Source organism: Alligator mississippiensis, chromosome 5 (genome assembly GCF_030867095.1).
Source record: "Alligator mississippiensis isolate rAllMis1 chromosome 5, rAllMis1, whole genome shotgun sequence".
NCBI classification, from domain to species: Eukaryota; Metazoa; Chordata; order Crocodylia; family Alligatoridae; genus Alligator; species Alligator mississippiensis.
In genome coordinates, this window is record NC_081828.1 from 137,117,756 (window position 1) to 137,131,461 (window position 13,706).

The 13,706-nt window shown below is 44.5% G+C and overlaps 1 protein-coding gene across 2 annotated transcripts in view; it reads left to right on the plus strand.

Moving 5' to 3' along the window:
* The first annotated feature begins 346 nt into the window (after window positions 1-346).
* The window catches only part of LIMD1 (LIM domain containing 1), a 53,538-nt gene continuing 40,178 nt past the window's right edge, over window positions 347-13,706 (plus strand). For both annotated transcript variants that reach the window (XM_006261949.4, XM_019483520.2), the window contains exon 1: window positions 347-2,047. In XM_006261949.4, coding sequence (XP_006262011.1) covers window positions 559-2,047 — 1,489 coding nt within the window. In that variant the 5' untranslated portion in view covers window positions 347-558. The remainder of the gene's footprint in view (window positions 2,048-13,706) is intronic.

Below are 13,706 nucleotides of genomic sequence, written 5' to 3' on the forward strand. Positions count from 1 at the left end.
TGTAGCAGGCACGGCAGGAGACGCACACAATGCAAAGAGTGGACAGACCCAGATACACACGCATGTGTGATGCACACAGTGCACATACATGGTGCAGGCTGCACGTAGTGTAGTACACACAATGCAGGACAGACACACACACAGTGTAATAGACAAAGTGCAGGGCACACACAGACACGCTGCAAAGAGCAGACACCCCTCCGCACAGGCACACTCACGGGGCGGACGCTCGCGCCCGCCACAGACATCCCGCGGCTCCCCGCTGAGGCGAGGCGAGGCGTGGCGTGGCGCGGCGCTGGCGGGCGGGGCCTGACGCGGCGCGGCCCCGAGCGCGTAGCGGCAGGCCGGGCCGGGCCGGGAGCAGCTACACAGCGGAGCCGCGCGCCGAGCAGCCCCGAGACCGCCGCCGCCATGTCCCGCCAGGCGCCCCGGGGCCCGGCCGTCCGTGGCCTGCCCGCCTGACCCCCCGCCCCGAGCAGACGCTTTTTCCCCCCGGGGCCCTCGCCCAGCGCCTGCCTCTGCGGGCCCCGTGGGCCCGGGGACTAGGGGCTCGGCGGCATGGAGAAGTACGACGACCTGGGCCTGGAGGCCAGCAAATTCATTGAAGACCTCAACATGTACGAGGCCTCCAAGGACGGGCTGTTTCGGGTGGACAAGGGCCTGGGCAACAACCCTGAGTTCGAGGAGACCCGCCGGGTGTTCGCCACCAAAATGGCCAAAATCCACCTACAGCGACAGCAGCAAGAGGAGCTCCTCGCCGCTGCCTCCGGCTCGCTCAACGGTGGCATCGGGTTTGGCGCCCAGCACCAGCCTCCCGGCATCCCTGTCCACCGGGTCGCTCCTGGCAAATCGCACGGGGGAGACCATATGGCCAAGCCGCCCCTGGCCGCTTCACCGGCCGCATCCATGTGTGCGGCCCATCAGCTGGCTTTTCCCAGTCAGCCACAGATGTTTCCCGAGGGACAGCGTACCAGGTTAGGCCACGACGGCAAAAGAGCCAGTGGTGAATATGGCTGTAGCGAGGGGCTGGGCAATTCTGAGCTCTCTGGAGGATACGGGTTTCACCGAGCGACGAATCTTGGTGCTGCCAGACCGTCTTTCCCTTCTCTTTCTCATGGAGAGTATTGCAACGACGAGGGCCAAACAGGTCTGCGGGGTTGGGGAGGAGACCCTGACAAGCTGTCCATGCCGAGGTCTGGTATGGGGAATGTGTGGTCAAATGTTAATCGCAGCGATCAGTTACCCAGGAGCCCCACAAAGCCCCAAGCTGATCCTCACCTTTACCAGCATCAGCAGTCCCTAGGCTCCTGCCGGTCTTCTGAGAGCGGGTACGGGAGCCCAGAAAATGGGAGTGAAGGCAACAGACTCAGTCAAGGCTATGATCAAAAGCCAGCTAGTCAGAGGTCTTCCTCTTTCTCTCACGCTCCAACAGCCTTGTCCTCCTCCACAGGGTTTGAGGACCAGGTCAGAGCAGGACTGCCACAGCAGAGATCTTCCTCTTTTTCAGTCCCATCAAGATTGCCTGCTCAGGGTTTTTCAGCTCATTCTGATCCGTACAACACAAATGCCAGAGCGGAGATGCCAGCCTTGGGCATCTCAGACAAAACGAGTGATAACCAGTTATGGTACCACAACCATCCTAGATCCTTCTCTTCCAGTTCAGCTTCTGCTCCGTTGCCTCCAAGTGTGGACTATCAGCAAGCCAGTGCTTGTCCCAGCTCCACTGGCCATTTCATAGTTCATGGTCAAAATCACAGGCTTACTTCCACTGGCTGTGGCATAAGCCCTGAGCACACTTCCACTGACATAGCTTCACATGGGCCAATGATTTCTGATGCTCCAAAATCTCCATTTAGAGAGGGCATAAACAGTCTGCCATCTGACTCCGGGCATCAGGAAAACTCCAGTTCTACAAAAGTAAAATTACCGTGCCAAACCCTCCTTCCACAGCAGGAGCAAGGGCCATCTGCAGCTGAATTAAAAGTAGAAGCACTTACCCAGCGTCTGGAGCAGGAGATGGATGCTCGTCCCAAGGCTGATTACTTTGGTAAGTATGTAGTCCTGCAGTTGCAATCTGGAAGTTTTTAACGCCTTTGACAGAACATTATGCTGCGGGGTTCGTACCTTTAGGGACTGCTTCCCTTGGTTTGCTTGCTATTTTTTTGGTTTTTGGTGGTCACGTATTTTACCTAAGGGTCATTTATCACAGAACTGAAAGTTATTATGACCCTAAAACATTTTCTTAAGATGTAAAAACAAACCTTACATAGCAGCTTTAGGCGAAAGTGCTGAAGCAGGGTGTAATAGAAGTGTTGTGACTTTTAAAGCATCCTGTGTTTAATTTTATAGTTGGTTGCCGCTTAATGTCTTAAGAAATAGCTTTGTTTCTCTAAAAATAACATTAAACCTGTTTAAATTGAAAAGTAGTTTTATTCTGTCACAAAGTTGGATGAAGTCTTAGAAATGTTAATTGACTGGAACTGTTTGGTCAGAGGGAGCGTGGCACTGGTGATGTCCAAATTAATGAACTGGCAGAGACGATTAGCAGGACAGAGTATAGAGGCGCAGTGACAATTTCCTCATATTATGTCATTCACAAAATATGTGTAATGTACATATAGTAGAAAGGCTCTGGTGGGGGGGCGGGGGTCATGGCATTCAGGGTGCCTGATCTGGAATGCTGAGTGCCCTTAACCTTCACTGATGAAGGAGAAAAGTAGGATTAGTCTTTAATGGTTTGATTTTGTTTCCCCCCCTCTTCCCCCTCCAAAATGCTTGAAGCTTATTTTGATTCCAGGATGGTTTATGAGTTCTGAAAACCAGGCCATAAATATACTATGCTTTAAGTCTCAGGGTGAGGAAGCTGTCCAGACCATTGCTGCAAGGAATGCTTGTACCTTTCAGATAAGAGGGAGAGCACTTACATGTGGGACCAGAATAAAAATGTAAAGTGTTCTGCTGGTTTCAAATGCATTTTTGTATCAAAGGACAGCAAAAACTCTTAACAAGTGAATTGGAGATTCTCTCTCTTCCTCCTCCTCTCAGCAGTCATAGTATAATAAGGTATGGGATAATTAGTCTGGTTACCCAGTTCTTGGAAAAAGTGAGTCTGATCTTGCTTCCAGGGGAAACCATTATGAACATCTTGCCTTTTACCTGAATGGGAGCATGGCTGGGCCCACTCTGACTCCTTTGTTTGTCTGTCCAGTTTTAGATGCATTACGGGGGTTGAATCCACATATCATCAGCAGCATTAGGTTGAATTCTGTGAGAAATCAGTTTGCAACTCTATACAACTTGAGCCATTTTCAGGTTTCACCCTCTGCTGTTTAGTCTTGGTTGTTCATTATGGCCAGGATTGGCAGTAATAGCAGTGGCAGGCTGTACACCGATGACACTTAAGCAATGTATTCTTGCCAGCATTGCCATGAATTTCACAATGAGCTGCTGTACCAGCTAGAAAGGCTTTACAATTAGTATTTGAAGGATACGTCATTATTTCCTCCCATAGTTAACTGGGATTTACATTAAAATTACTTTTCTGTGTATAAAACTGTGGCAGTGCCCCCACAGATTCCACACTTGTAATGATTTAACTCAGTACTTCTTAGCAAATTTAGTTCTGTGAAAGATCAGATCAAATTAACATACTTCTGTAGAATATGACAGTGATCAGAAGAACTCTTTATACTTAAGTCATTTTGCATTGGGAGTGTTTTTCTTTTCCTTCTTGTTCTTACTTTTCCTTGTTCTTTAAGGGTAGTGTTTTAAAATATGAATTTTCTACTCATTTTAGCCTGCTACCCCAAACGTATAATGGAGTAGTGTTTGAATGTGTTGCAAGAGTCTTGTTAGCAGACATGTTGCATGGATTTTGATTTCATGTTGTGAACAGAAGAGCTAGACTATTCGTAGATTAAGGAATATATAGAAACGAGGTGCCAAAGCTGAAGGATGTAGTTAATTTTATTCTCTATACCATCTTTAAATAGACAGTAGTACTAGGAAGTGGGCTTGGCATCTCAGACAGTATGGAAGGTTGTAGCAGTAAATCTAGTAACATGGAAAGTCTGGATTTGCTGAATTATCTTTATCAGGATTCTGGGGAGAAGGGACAGGTGTAGTTTGCTTAGTTCCTGAAGAGATCAGGTGACAAACTCCTAACAGGAAGTTATATGAAGGTACAGGAAAGGCAGCAGATTCAGAATAACCTGTGTGTAAGGAATAAGGGACAGTGAGGAAAAAGGATGCAAAAATGTGAAGGGAAGATGTAGAACTTGTTACAGGTTTAAGGTTCAGGCCTATGGTGGAAGTTTCACATTGGAGAAGTATTTTAATCCCATGCCCTCCTCTCTTTTATTTCCTTTTTTATGCACCTGTTCCTTTAGTTAATTGATTCTAGAAATCTGCATTTACTAGGCCATCCCTTCTAGCTACCAAATCTTAGTATTGAAACTAAATATTTTAAAGTAATTTAAAAATAAGCAATTGTTTGCTTTGTTTGCATTATTGTGAGCTTGCTGTTGCAGCTCTGGTAAAACATCACAACCTGAAAATGAAACTGACTAGAGACTAAAGGACAGGTGATCAGATTGTTCCAGTTATATTGCTTTGAGCTAGAAATGTGAGGTGCTATTTTTGTAACACAGGTGATCTTTTTGTTTCAGAAGCATGATGTTCATTCTAAGAGTGGCCTTTCTTGCATTCTGTCTGCACCAGGAAGAGAAGTTTGCAATGTAGAGGCCTGATCCATAACAAGGGAGATATGCTGCCTTCTATTTGGTGTGAGAACCAGTGTTGGCAAACTGACACTTTTTCTTTAAAAAATTTATGGGCTAACTCTAAAGTTGTAGGTAGCAATCCAGTGAGGAGTAACAGGCTGTCTAGTTATCTGCCAACACTAGCTTGCTGTGCCAGATGCATCTGGCTTCTCAAGCCCTGAATGGTACCAGAAAGAAATGAAGAGTCAGAATTGTTTGGAAAATGAGATGGATATAAGCAGGACCAGATGTGCTTGTGTCTTCAGAGTGTTTTGGCTTCTCTAGGAATTTTTTCCTGAAATGCTGGCTCCCCTCTGGTAGGTTATGTGAGCCTTCATGTGAGATGGGAGGAATAAGAGATGTTATAATACAGTTTTAGGGAGTGTGCGCTTAAGTGTGTATGTCTGTGCATCTGTGTGCATACATGTTTGCATAGAGAGGGGCCTCTTTAAATAAAAACGTCCTTTCAGGAGACTTGTCACCACAGTAAAGAGAGAGCCTTGAAGCCATGTGAGGCAGATCGGAAACAACTTTCATTTTATTAAAGATTTGGGCTGAGATTTTCCAAGGGGTCTAGAAGCTAGATACCCAGATCCCATGATTATCAGTAGAGTTTGGTTGCTTTAATGTCCTGTGAAAAATCCCATCCTGTATTTCCTGTTCAAGTCCAACATTTCAGCTGCTCCTACTAACTCAGGTGGGTGTAGCTACTGTCAAATCGTCACAAAATAGCACAGTAAATGCATGGCAGGTATGTGTCCATGCTGGCTGGATGCAGGAGAACCCAGATGTGAGTGTGCAAATCATGCAGTTATAGACCTGATCAAGTTTTAATGTTAATTTCAACAGAACAGAATTAAGTTCTGTGCATCCAGCAGCCTTTTTTTGTCTGTGCAGTTACCAAACCTGTATGCCCAACTTGAAGTTTTGCATATGCATAGAGAGATGCATTCTCTTTTAACAGTTTACTTTCTAGACACACAGGTGGAAATTTTGGCTCAGTGTTGTGAAGACAGCGGTTACTAGGAGCTTTTCTTTTCCAATAACCCTCTCTCTGGATTTTTTCTTGATATAAGTATTGTTACAGGCTAGCTGGTAATGATTTGGCCCAGGGGTTTTGAAAGGGTAAAAGATGATTGGAGGGCTTGGGATTCCCTTTCCTCACAAATCAGGCCCCAGAGACTCACCTTTCATGTCCCCTGATTAGCCCCTTGGGTCACCTGGATGGGGATAAAAGAGGCAGCGCAGCTGACTTAAAGGAGACCACCGAGGGACTACGAGGAAGGAGTTTCAAAGAGCTGGCAAGAGCTGGGTCAGCGGGGCGGGAGCAGTTGCCCCAGAAGAACCTGAAGGAGTGGGACCTGCAGGCAGCAGTTGGAGCCTCAGCAGCACAGCTTGTGGCTGGCAGGAGAGGCTCCCCGCTGGGCTTCAGGATCCCCCTAGGAGAGACTGCAGCAAGCAGGAGAGGTTCCCCAGCTCTAGCAAGAAGCTGAGCAGTGACCTGAGAGGTTTCCAGCTCCTCCAGCAAGAGGCCAGAAAGCTCAACATGAGGCAGGGGGCTCCCGGAAGGTCAAAACCCTTAACAGCTTAAAGCAGTATTAGCACTGGTGGCTGTGTGGTAGAGTTTCTGCCCACCATGTGGGAGATCAAAGTTCAAGTCCTAGGTGGGGTGAGTGAACTGCCAGGGAGAAATTCTTGTTGCACCTAGGCTCTGTTATTTGATGTTTTGTATTTTGTGCATTTTATATTTTGCCAACCAGTATTGTTTGTTGTGCTGTTTGTGTTTTGTATTTCGTTAAACCTGTCTTTTGTCAACTGGATGAATATGTCTACGAATGTAAATGCCTAACCTTTATTGAATCCCACCCCCTCGGGGCATAGTAGTGTCCCCTATACCCCGTGGTTTATACATGTTATGTTCCCACATGTTATGTTTTTCTCATTAAAAGGTATATGGTTAAGTCCCCATTGGTGATCTGGCTCATAGGGGAAGGAGTGTCCCTACACCTCCCACAGTGCTTGTGCACCTGCTTTGATCCCTTCAATTGGAGAGGGGGTACATCTTGGAGTACCACCCGGGTTACAGTATTAAGCTTTAGACCTCTCCATTCTATTCAGAGTAGAGCTGATGAGCTATAGACAGCCTGTATCATATTCAAGCCCAAAGGATCCTATTTTGCAACTGAGCATGGAGAGATGTTGTGCAGCAGCTAAGCAAAAGAGATCCTGTAGTTGACTTGGCAGTTTTTTCCCTTCACAAAAGCAGAACTGAATGAATCATTTAACCCGAGTGAGTACTCATGCAAAACAGTGGGTATAGTTGGGTGTAAAACCAGTGGCATTTGCTTAAGAGACTGCTAGTAAGTATGGAAGGGTTTTCTGAAATCTGCTTGAAAAAACACCCATATACTTTGAGGGTGGAACATAATGGCAGCCTTCTCATTGGAAATGTGAACACACATTCATCTGTGCCTGTTAGATACCTGCCTGCTGTTGGCAGATCTCTGTAGCTGGAGAGAGTTGCGTGTGCATACTGTCAGGGAGAGGAGGCAGGAAGAAGGGAGTCGTGCTGTAACTCAGAATGTTGGAAGAGTGACAGAGCGTGAATTCATACATTTGTGGAGAACACAAAGCTTATCTCTGTGCAAGGAAGCACGTGAGTAAACATCTGCCTGGGATATGACTCTTTAGGATTAAAGCTGTATATATTTCACCTCCTGGAAGCTGAACTGGACATTGTAAATAAAACCCAGCTATTTTAAAAGGGAAGAGAAAGGAGTTGGGGGGGAGAGAGTCGTGACGAGGATCAACAGATCAGTTAGGCAGGGGGGCATGGTAATGCGACTGAGTAAGATTTGGGGCCTGGTTCTTTCTGCTGTGTACTTGGTATTATTTCTTACATCAGTGCAAAGCAAGTCCAAAATCCACTGGATAAGAACTCTGGCATTTTGCTCTGATATAAATAGTTGTCCAAGATATAGTGTATGTATGAATTGGGACTAGAGATGTTAGCTACCTTGGAGTATATTTTTCACAACTCTGTAAAGCACCTGGCACGCTGATGGCCCTGTTGTCTGATATGAAGTGGATTGTGTCGGCTGTTGCATGACACAGATCATAGTTTAGATCAGGGCCCTCAATTTTAAGATGGCTCTTTGAGAAGCCTCATCTTATTTTGTAGCATCTAAGGGCAGGTGGAGCCTATCTCAGGAAGACAGGATTCCTGCCTCAAAAAGCTTACACTTTAACAAAGACGTTACTTGATTACGGGCAACTACAAAATTGGGTAGGGAAATATGTGCAACTTGCGTTCGAGGTGAGCTTTGTTTTGCTTTAGTATAGCTGGACTAAGCATTTGACTTAGTTCTTGTGGCCCTCTTGATTGAAATGGGTCTTTGAAAGGGAGAAGACGAGTCAAAGCAGTTGTCACTAGTGGGACATCGGTAGAAGGATGGGAACAACATGCGAGATATGCTGGGGCAGAGCTACTCTGGGTGTTCAAGGCAAGCTTCTGGTACTTCTAGCTCTTGTGTGCAAGTGTGTGGGATATAATAGGGAATACATCAGAGACTTGAGTTTTCTTTCCAAACATGACTTTTATTCAACATAACTCTCATTCTGTTACACAAAAGGTCACCAACAACCTTTAGTGAATAGCATTGCATGTAATTATAAAAGGCAACTAATTGTTAAACTACTAGTAAAGAACAAGACTAGCTATCAGAATCCATAGGAGGGTATGAGGGTTTCGGAGAGTAAATGAAAAGTATAAGATGCACACTGTTTCTAAATTCTGTTTTCAAGGGTTTTTTAATCCTCTTTACTATATCACCTTCAAACATGCAGCACCAATGTCTGCCCTCAGCCTTTGCAATCCAGTCATCCTATCATTAGGGGATGGGTGGATGAAACAGCAGAATTTGGCCCATGATCTGAACCGTAATCGTCACCTCTGTACATTTTACCTGGCTGCTGAGAAAGCAGGGTTGGGTACAGATATTTGTGTGGCAGAAAAATCTTTTGATTTGGATTGCATACCCAAAGGGGGATAGAATAACTGTGTGCTGTGCTGTGCCAGGTAACAAACTTGAGAAGGAAGTATAGTACTCCAGCCACTTGCATTCAGTGTTATCATTCAGCTTCCTTGCATTGAATTCTTAGCGAGTTGGGGGTTAGGTGAGTCTCTCTTTCAGCAAGGGTGGAGCAGCAATGCTTGGAAAATGTCTTTCAGACTCTGGAATCTGTGGCAAACAGAAATTCGGTTGTTGAACTTTGTGGGTGGAAATTACATTTGTAAGGATACTGGAGGATCAGGTTCCATTTCTCATAGACCCTTCTGCACTGCTAGCCATGTGAACCTCATCTGTTTCTGGTGACACTGCTGCCTGTGATTTGGAATTAAGAAATCAAGTCTGATAAGAGTTGGGACACACAGCTCACAAGGCATGTTTTCAGTCCCAGCTGTGCTCCAAAGGTCCTATTGTTCAGAAACTTAGATGTAACTGAGGCCAGTTGCTTTCCACATGATGCTAAACGGAACAGAGATGTCTTTGTTGTCCAGGGGCAAGCTGCCTTAAAAGCAGAAACCAAACTGAAATCAGCAGTTCATATCCCCTTCACTTTCCAAACTTACCATTCTGCTAGTTCACTTTAAGTCTGAATGGACTAGAATTGCACATTCAGAACTTTTCAGGCCTATCACTGTGAGTAATGAAAGAGACCTTTAGGTAGATTTTATAGGCGTGTCACTTTATTTTCAGACACCAGTAACTTAGTAGGACACTATCTGCCCTCAAGTTGATACTCAGTGTGACTCTCTTGTATGTGTAAATGTTTCTTATATGTGCCTGAGCATCTAAATACAGAAATCAGACACCCAATTAAGACATTTAAGATGCATTTGAAACTTAAGCACCTCTCTGCAATTTGCTTGGAATTGAGGAGATTTCTTTTCATGTATTAAAGTCTAGTCTGCACTAGGAAAAATACCTGCAGCTGATGATGGCAGCAAGTGTAGCTGAACTGAAGCTGATGATTGCAAGCGTAGGCTGGTAGAAAGTGCAGTGAGCATTGCTTCAGCAAGCAGCAGTTAGAACTTAAACCCTGCTCGGTGTAACTTCAATTCTGAAATGGTGCTCAATGTTATTTGTGTTAGTCTCTGATCAGCCACCTGTTCAGTGTTCGTGTTGCTGCTGCCAGGCTTCAGCAAGAGGGAATTTTCCTAGGTGAGGCCTGAAAGAGCAGACTTATTGTGACAGTTGGGGATGGGTGGAGAGTCAGTACAGAGTGGGAAACATTGGTAAAAATGACTGTTTATTTTTTTAATTCTTTTTTTTTTAACCTACCTCCTTAGGGTAAAATGGAAAGGAACAAATATCCAGGCCTAGAGTATCTCTGTGGATGTCAGTTATCATACACTAAGGTTCATTTAGCTCAGTGTTTTTTCTGATTAACTTCTTGTTAAGTTTTGGGAAATGCAACTAAATTAAAGCTGATGCAACAAACCATTTGCAAACTCATAATGTTAGTAATTTACAACCCAGTCTTAATTATGATGAAAGCATTTATCATTAGATGCAGTGTGAACAATTAATATATAGATCAGTTGGCATTACACCTTATAAATCAGCTGTGTAAAAATTCAATTAGTTTTAAATCTTAATCTGTATTAGGCTTGGAAAAAAATTAGGGGATAAGCAAACGGTGAAATAAGAGAAAATACGGAAAGGAAAAGGAACAAAGAAGAATGTATGGTGGAGGGAGGGGAAGATAGGCGAAGAGGATGGAGGTCAGGGTGCCGTAACTTCAGGTTACGATAGGATATGAGGGTACATACAAGTGTTACATTTAGATCAGCCTAGCCAAGGTTAAGTCCATCTAAATGGCCAGACATGCAGTGTTCACAGGCCTTACATCTCCCTAAAAATGGCGCACCCAATCTAAATTTAATTTATTTTAGAAGTGAAATAACTTTAGGTTGATCTGGGTGAACCTAACCTAAAGTGAGTTAGCCTGGTTTAGTGAATGCCTGCATGCATTCACAGCGAAGCCTTGGGACTGGGAAAGCCCAGCCCTTCTCCCCTACCCCTGGGGTTGTGCTGTTCCTGCTCTCTGACCCTGACCAGGCTATTTTTAGCACCTCGACTACTCCCACCCCTATTCCCTCGAACCAGGCAACCCCTTCAAATGTGGACGTGCCAACCCTCCCCACTGTGGACCTTAAATTAAGCTGCCTAAACTTAACCCAAGTCTTGTGAACACTTGTTTGCACCTCAGGTATGCTAAGTTATTATCATTGATCCCACTTGAGTGTTAGTTGGTTTAATAAAAGATATCACATCTACCCAGAGAACTTTTTCTACCACTTGATGTTTAACATCTCTCTGAAATGACAGGCTTGGTGAAGTTACTTGTCTTGTGCTGCTCTCCTTTTTGACTAGACAGCCTTGCAGAAATTGCAGTTTACATTGTGTCCAATGGACTGAGGACACTTTCACAGGGGTGTACCGCTTATCTATGGCAGAAAGGAAGGTAAACTTTATTATATATGGTTGGTGCATTAGCCATTCAGCAATTAAAGGTTATTTTATGGCAGATATGCCTTCATGTGGGTGGGCCATAACTTGGTTAAAACTATTTTTAACTTTATTCTGGGGACTTAGCCTATGAGACATGTCTTCTGAGTTTTTGTTGTTACTGCTAATAAATATTCAGTGTCCTAAATTTCTGTGGCATTTTCTGGAGCAGAGGAAATCATAACGTTCTGGAGACTTGATGGAGTAACAGTGTATTGGCATGCATAAGGGAAAAATGCAGGCACCATTAAATTCAATCAAGCAGATTCTGTAGAAAGCCCAGCAAATGTCATGGAAAGTCACTTTAGCACTGCAAAAACTGCAGTTTTCCTGCTACCAGGATTTTCCACCATTCGGGCTTTATTTAAGAAGGAATGTTACTAATCAGTCTTGAGCTTGTGTGTCAGATGATAGCACAAAATACTGTAATGGAATTTCTGTGCGCGCTCACACATACACATTTGAAAGGCTGTATTTTACTCTCTTGCAATGCCTGCCAGATTTAGTTTATCTTCCATTCTTCTCTCAATCTTGTTTGTTTTTGCTTTCAGAAAATCCCTATTTCAATGAATATTGGAATAGTCTTTGGTGTGTTTGCGATGATCCAACAAGTTTTACAAAATGATTTTCCCTTTGATATGGTTCTATATGGAATTAGTATATTAGTTCAGACCAGACTTGGATAAGGAGAATAGCTTATGATTCTTTCCTGTTTTCTTTTCAGATTCTTACTTCCTCACACTTTTTGGCTCTGAGCACACTAGAGCACAGAATGACTTTCCTAATGGTTTTCTGTATCTTGGCCTAACACACGGGTGACCAACTTGCTGCACACATACCACAAGTTGAACAGGCAGGCTCTGTGTGTGGCAACAGCAGATCAGGGAGGGAAGAAGGAACACAGTGATAGATAGCTCAAGGAATGGAAAGGAGAACAACAGATCAGGCAAGAAAAGGGGATTGGAGTGGCACTTGAGGAAGGTATGATGCTTAACTTGTGGCACATCTGTTGAAAAAGGCTGGCCCCCTCTGGCCTTCTGCCTGACTGTTTGGGAGCCACCACACCAAAGGAAACCATGTCTGTCCTAGGAAAATGAGCATGTGCCGTATAGACAGGTATTGAGCATTTTTATCACTGTGCTTTGAAAACTGACCACCATTGGGGAAGTTTAAACAGTGTTAACAAGAGGGAGAAAAAGGTAAAGATGTCTCATTTACAAGCCATTCAGGCAGGGCTCCACTGTTCCTCAGCACAGGGTGAAGGTGATGTGGTCACTACTATACTCTGGCGTCTTTACCCCCAGGTAGCTCCTGGTACCCATTGGATAGGTTGTGTGGGCATCAGGGCTGGGGAGGAAGTGGAAACAGTGAATGGAAATCCATTGCCTTCAACTGGGATCAAGCCCAGGTCCTTCCAGTCTGTAGCCAGTTACCCTACCATTTAAGTTATGCCACTCCCCAAGGGGGAGAAAATTTTGTTTAAAAACTATAACCAGTCTGTAAAGTGCATCTTTAACCAGCCTCCTGCCTGACTGAAGACTACCATGACTCTATCTCAGTATGATTTAGCCAGAATTGATGACTGTTTTTGAGTACTGCTGCAGATAGGTTGGTTTCTTCCTCATATGTACCAGACCTTTCAGTGACTTCTGATTAATTTGAAACTGTCAGTTTGAGTCCCCAGCTGAGATTAGGGCCCCATAGTATTAAGATCTGTCTGAATGCATAGTGAAAGACAGTCTCTAGCTCATAGTTGACAGTCTACCTAGATCAGACAGGCAAGAGGATAAAAGGAGAAACAGAGTTCACTGAGAGGTGAAGCAACTTGCCTGTAGTCACACAGCAGATCAGTGTGGAACTGGTAACTCTTCATATGTCCAGCCTCTCTTGGTTAAAATTTAAGATAAAGCTGAAGTAAACAGACTGAAACCTTTTTTCACTTGTGGACTCTTAAAAAATTTTGAATGGAGGTGCAGACCCCTTTCAGTTGTAAATGTGGGTAGTCACATACTTTTGATTGATCATAGTCATCTTTTGTGGACCCCTTAGACAGTCTGAGGGCCCCTGGGGGTCCATGGACCACAGGTCGAACACTAGTGAACTAAGGCATTGCAGGAGTAGACCTGACTGGGCTGAAGATGTCTGTTGCTAATTTTTCAGGTAATTTCAAGCTGATTTGGCCTTGAAATTGGTAAGCAATGATCATGTGCTAATGCCTAAACTAAATAAGCGTCCATACACCACCTTGTTGAGGCAGTAACTTCCCTTTCTTTAGCCATTAGACAATAGCATTCCCTCATACTTTCTTTACAGATGCTCTACAGAATCAGATCAGGGAGAAAGATGCCAGCTCTAAGGCTGCCTGTGAAAT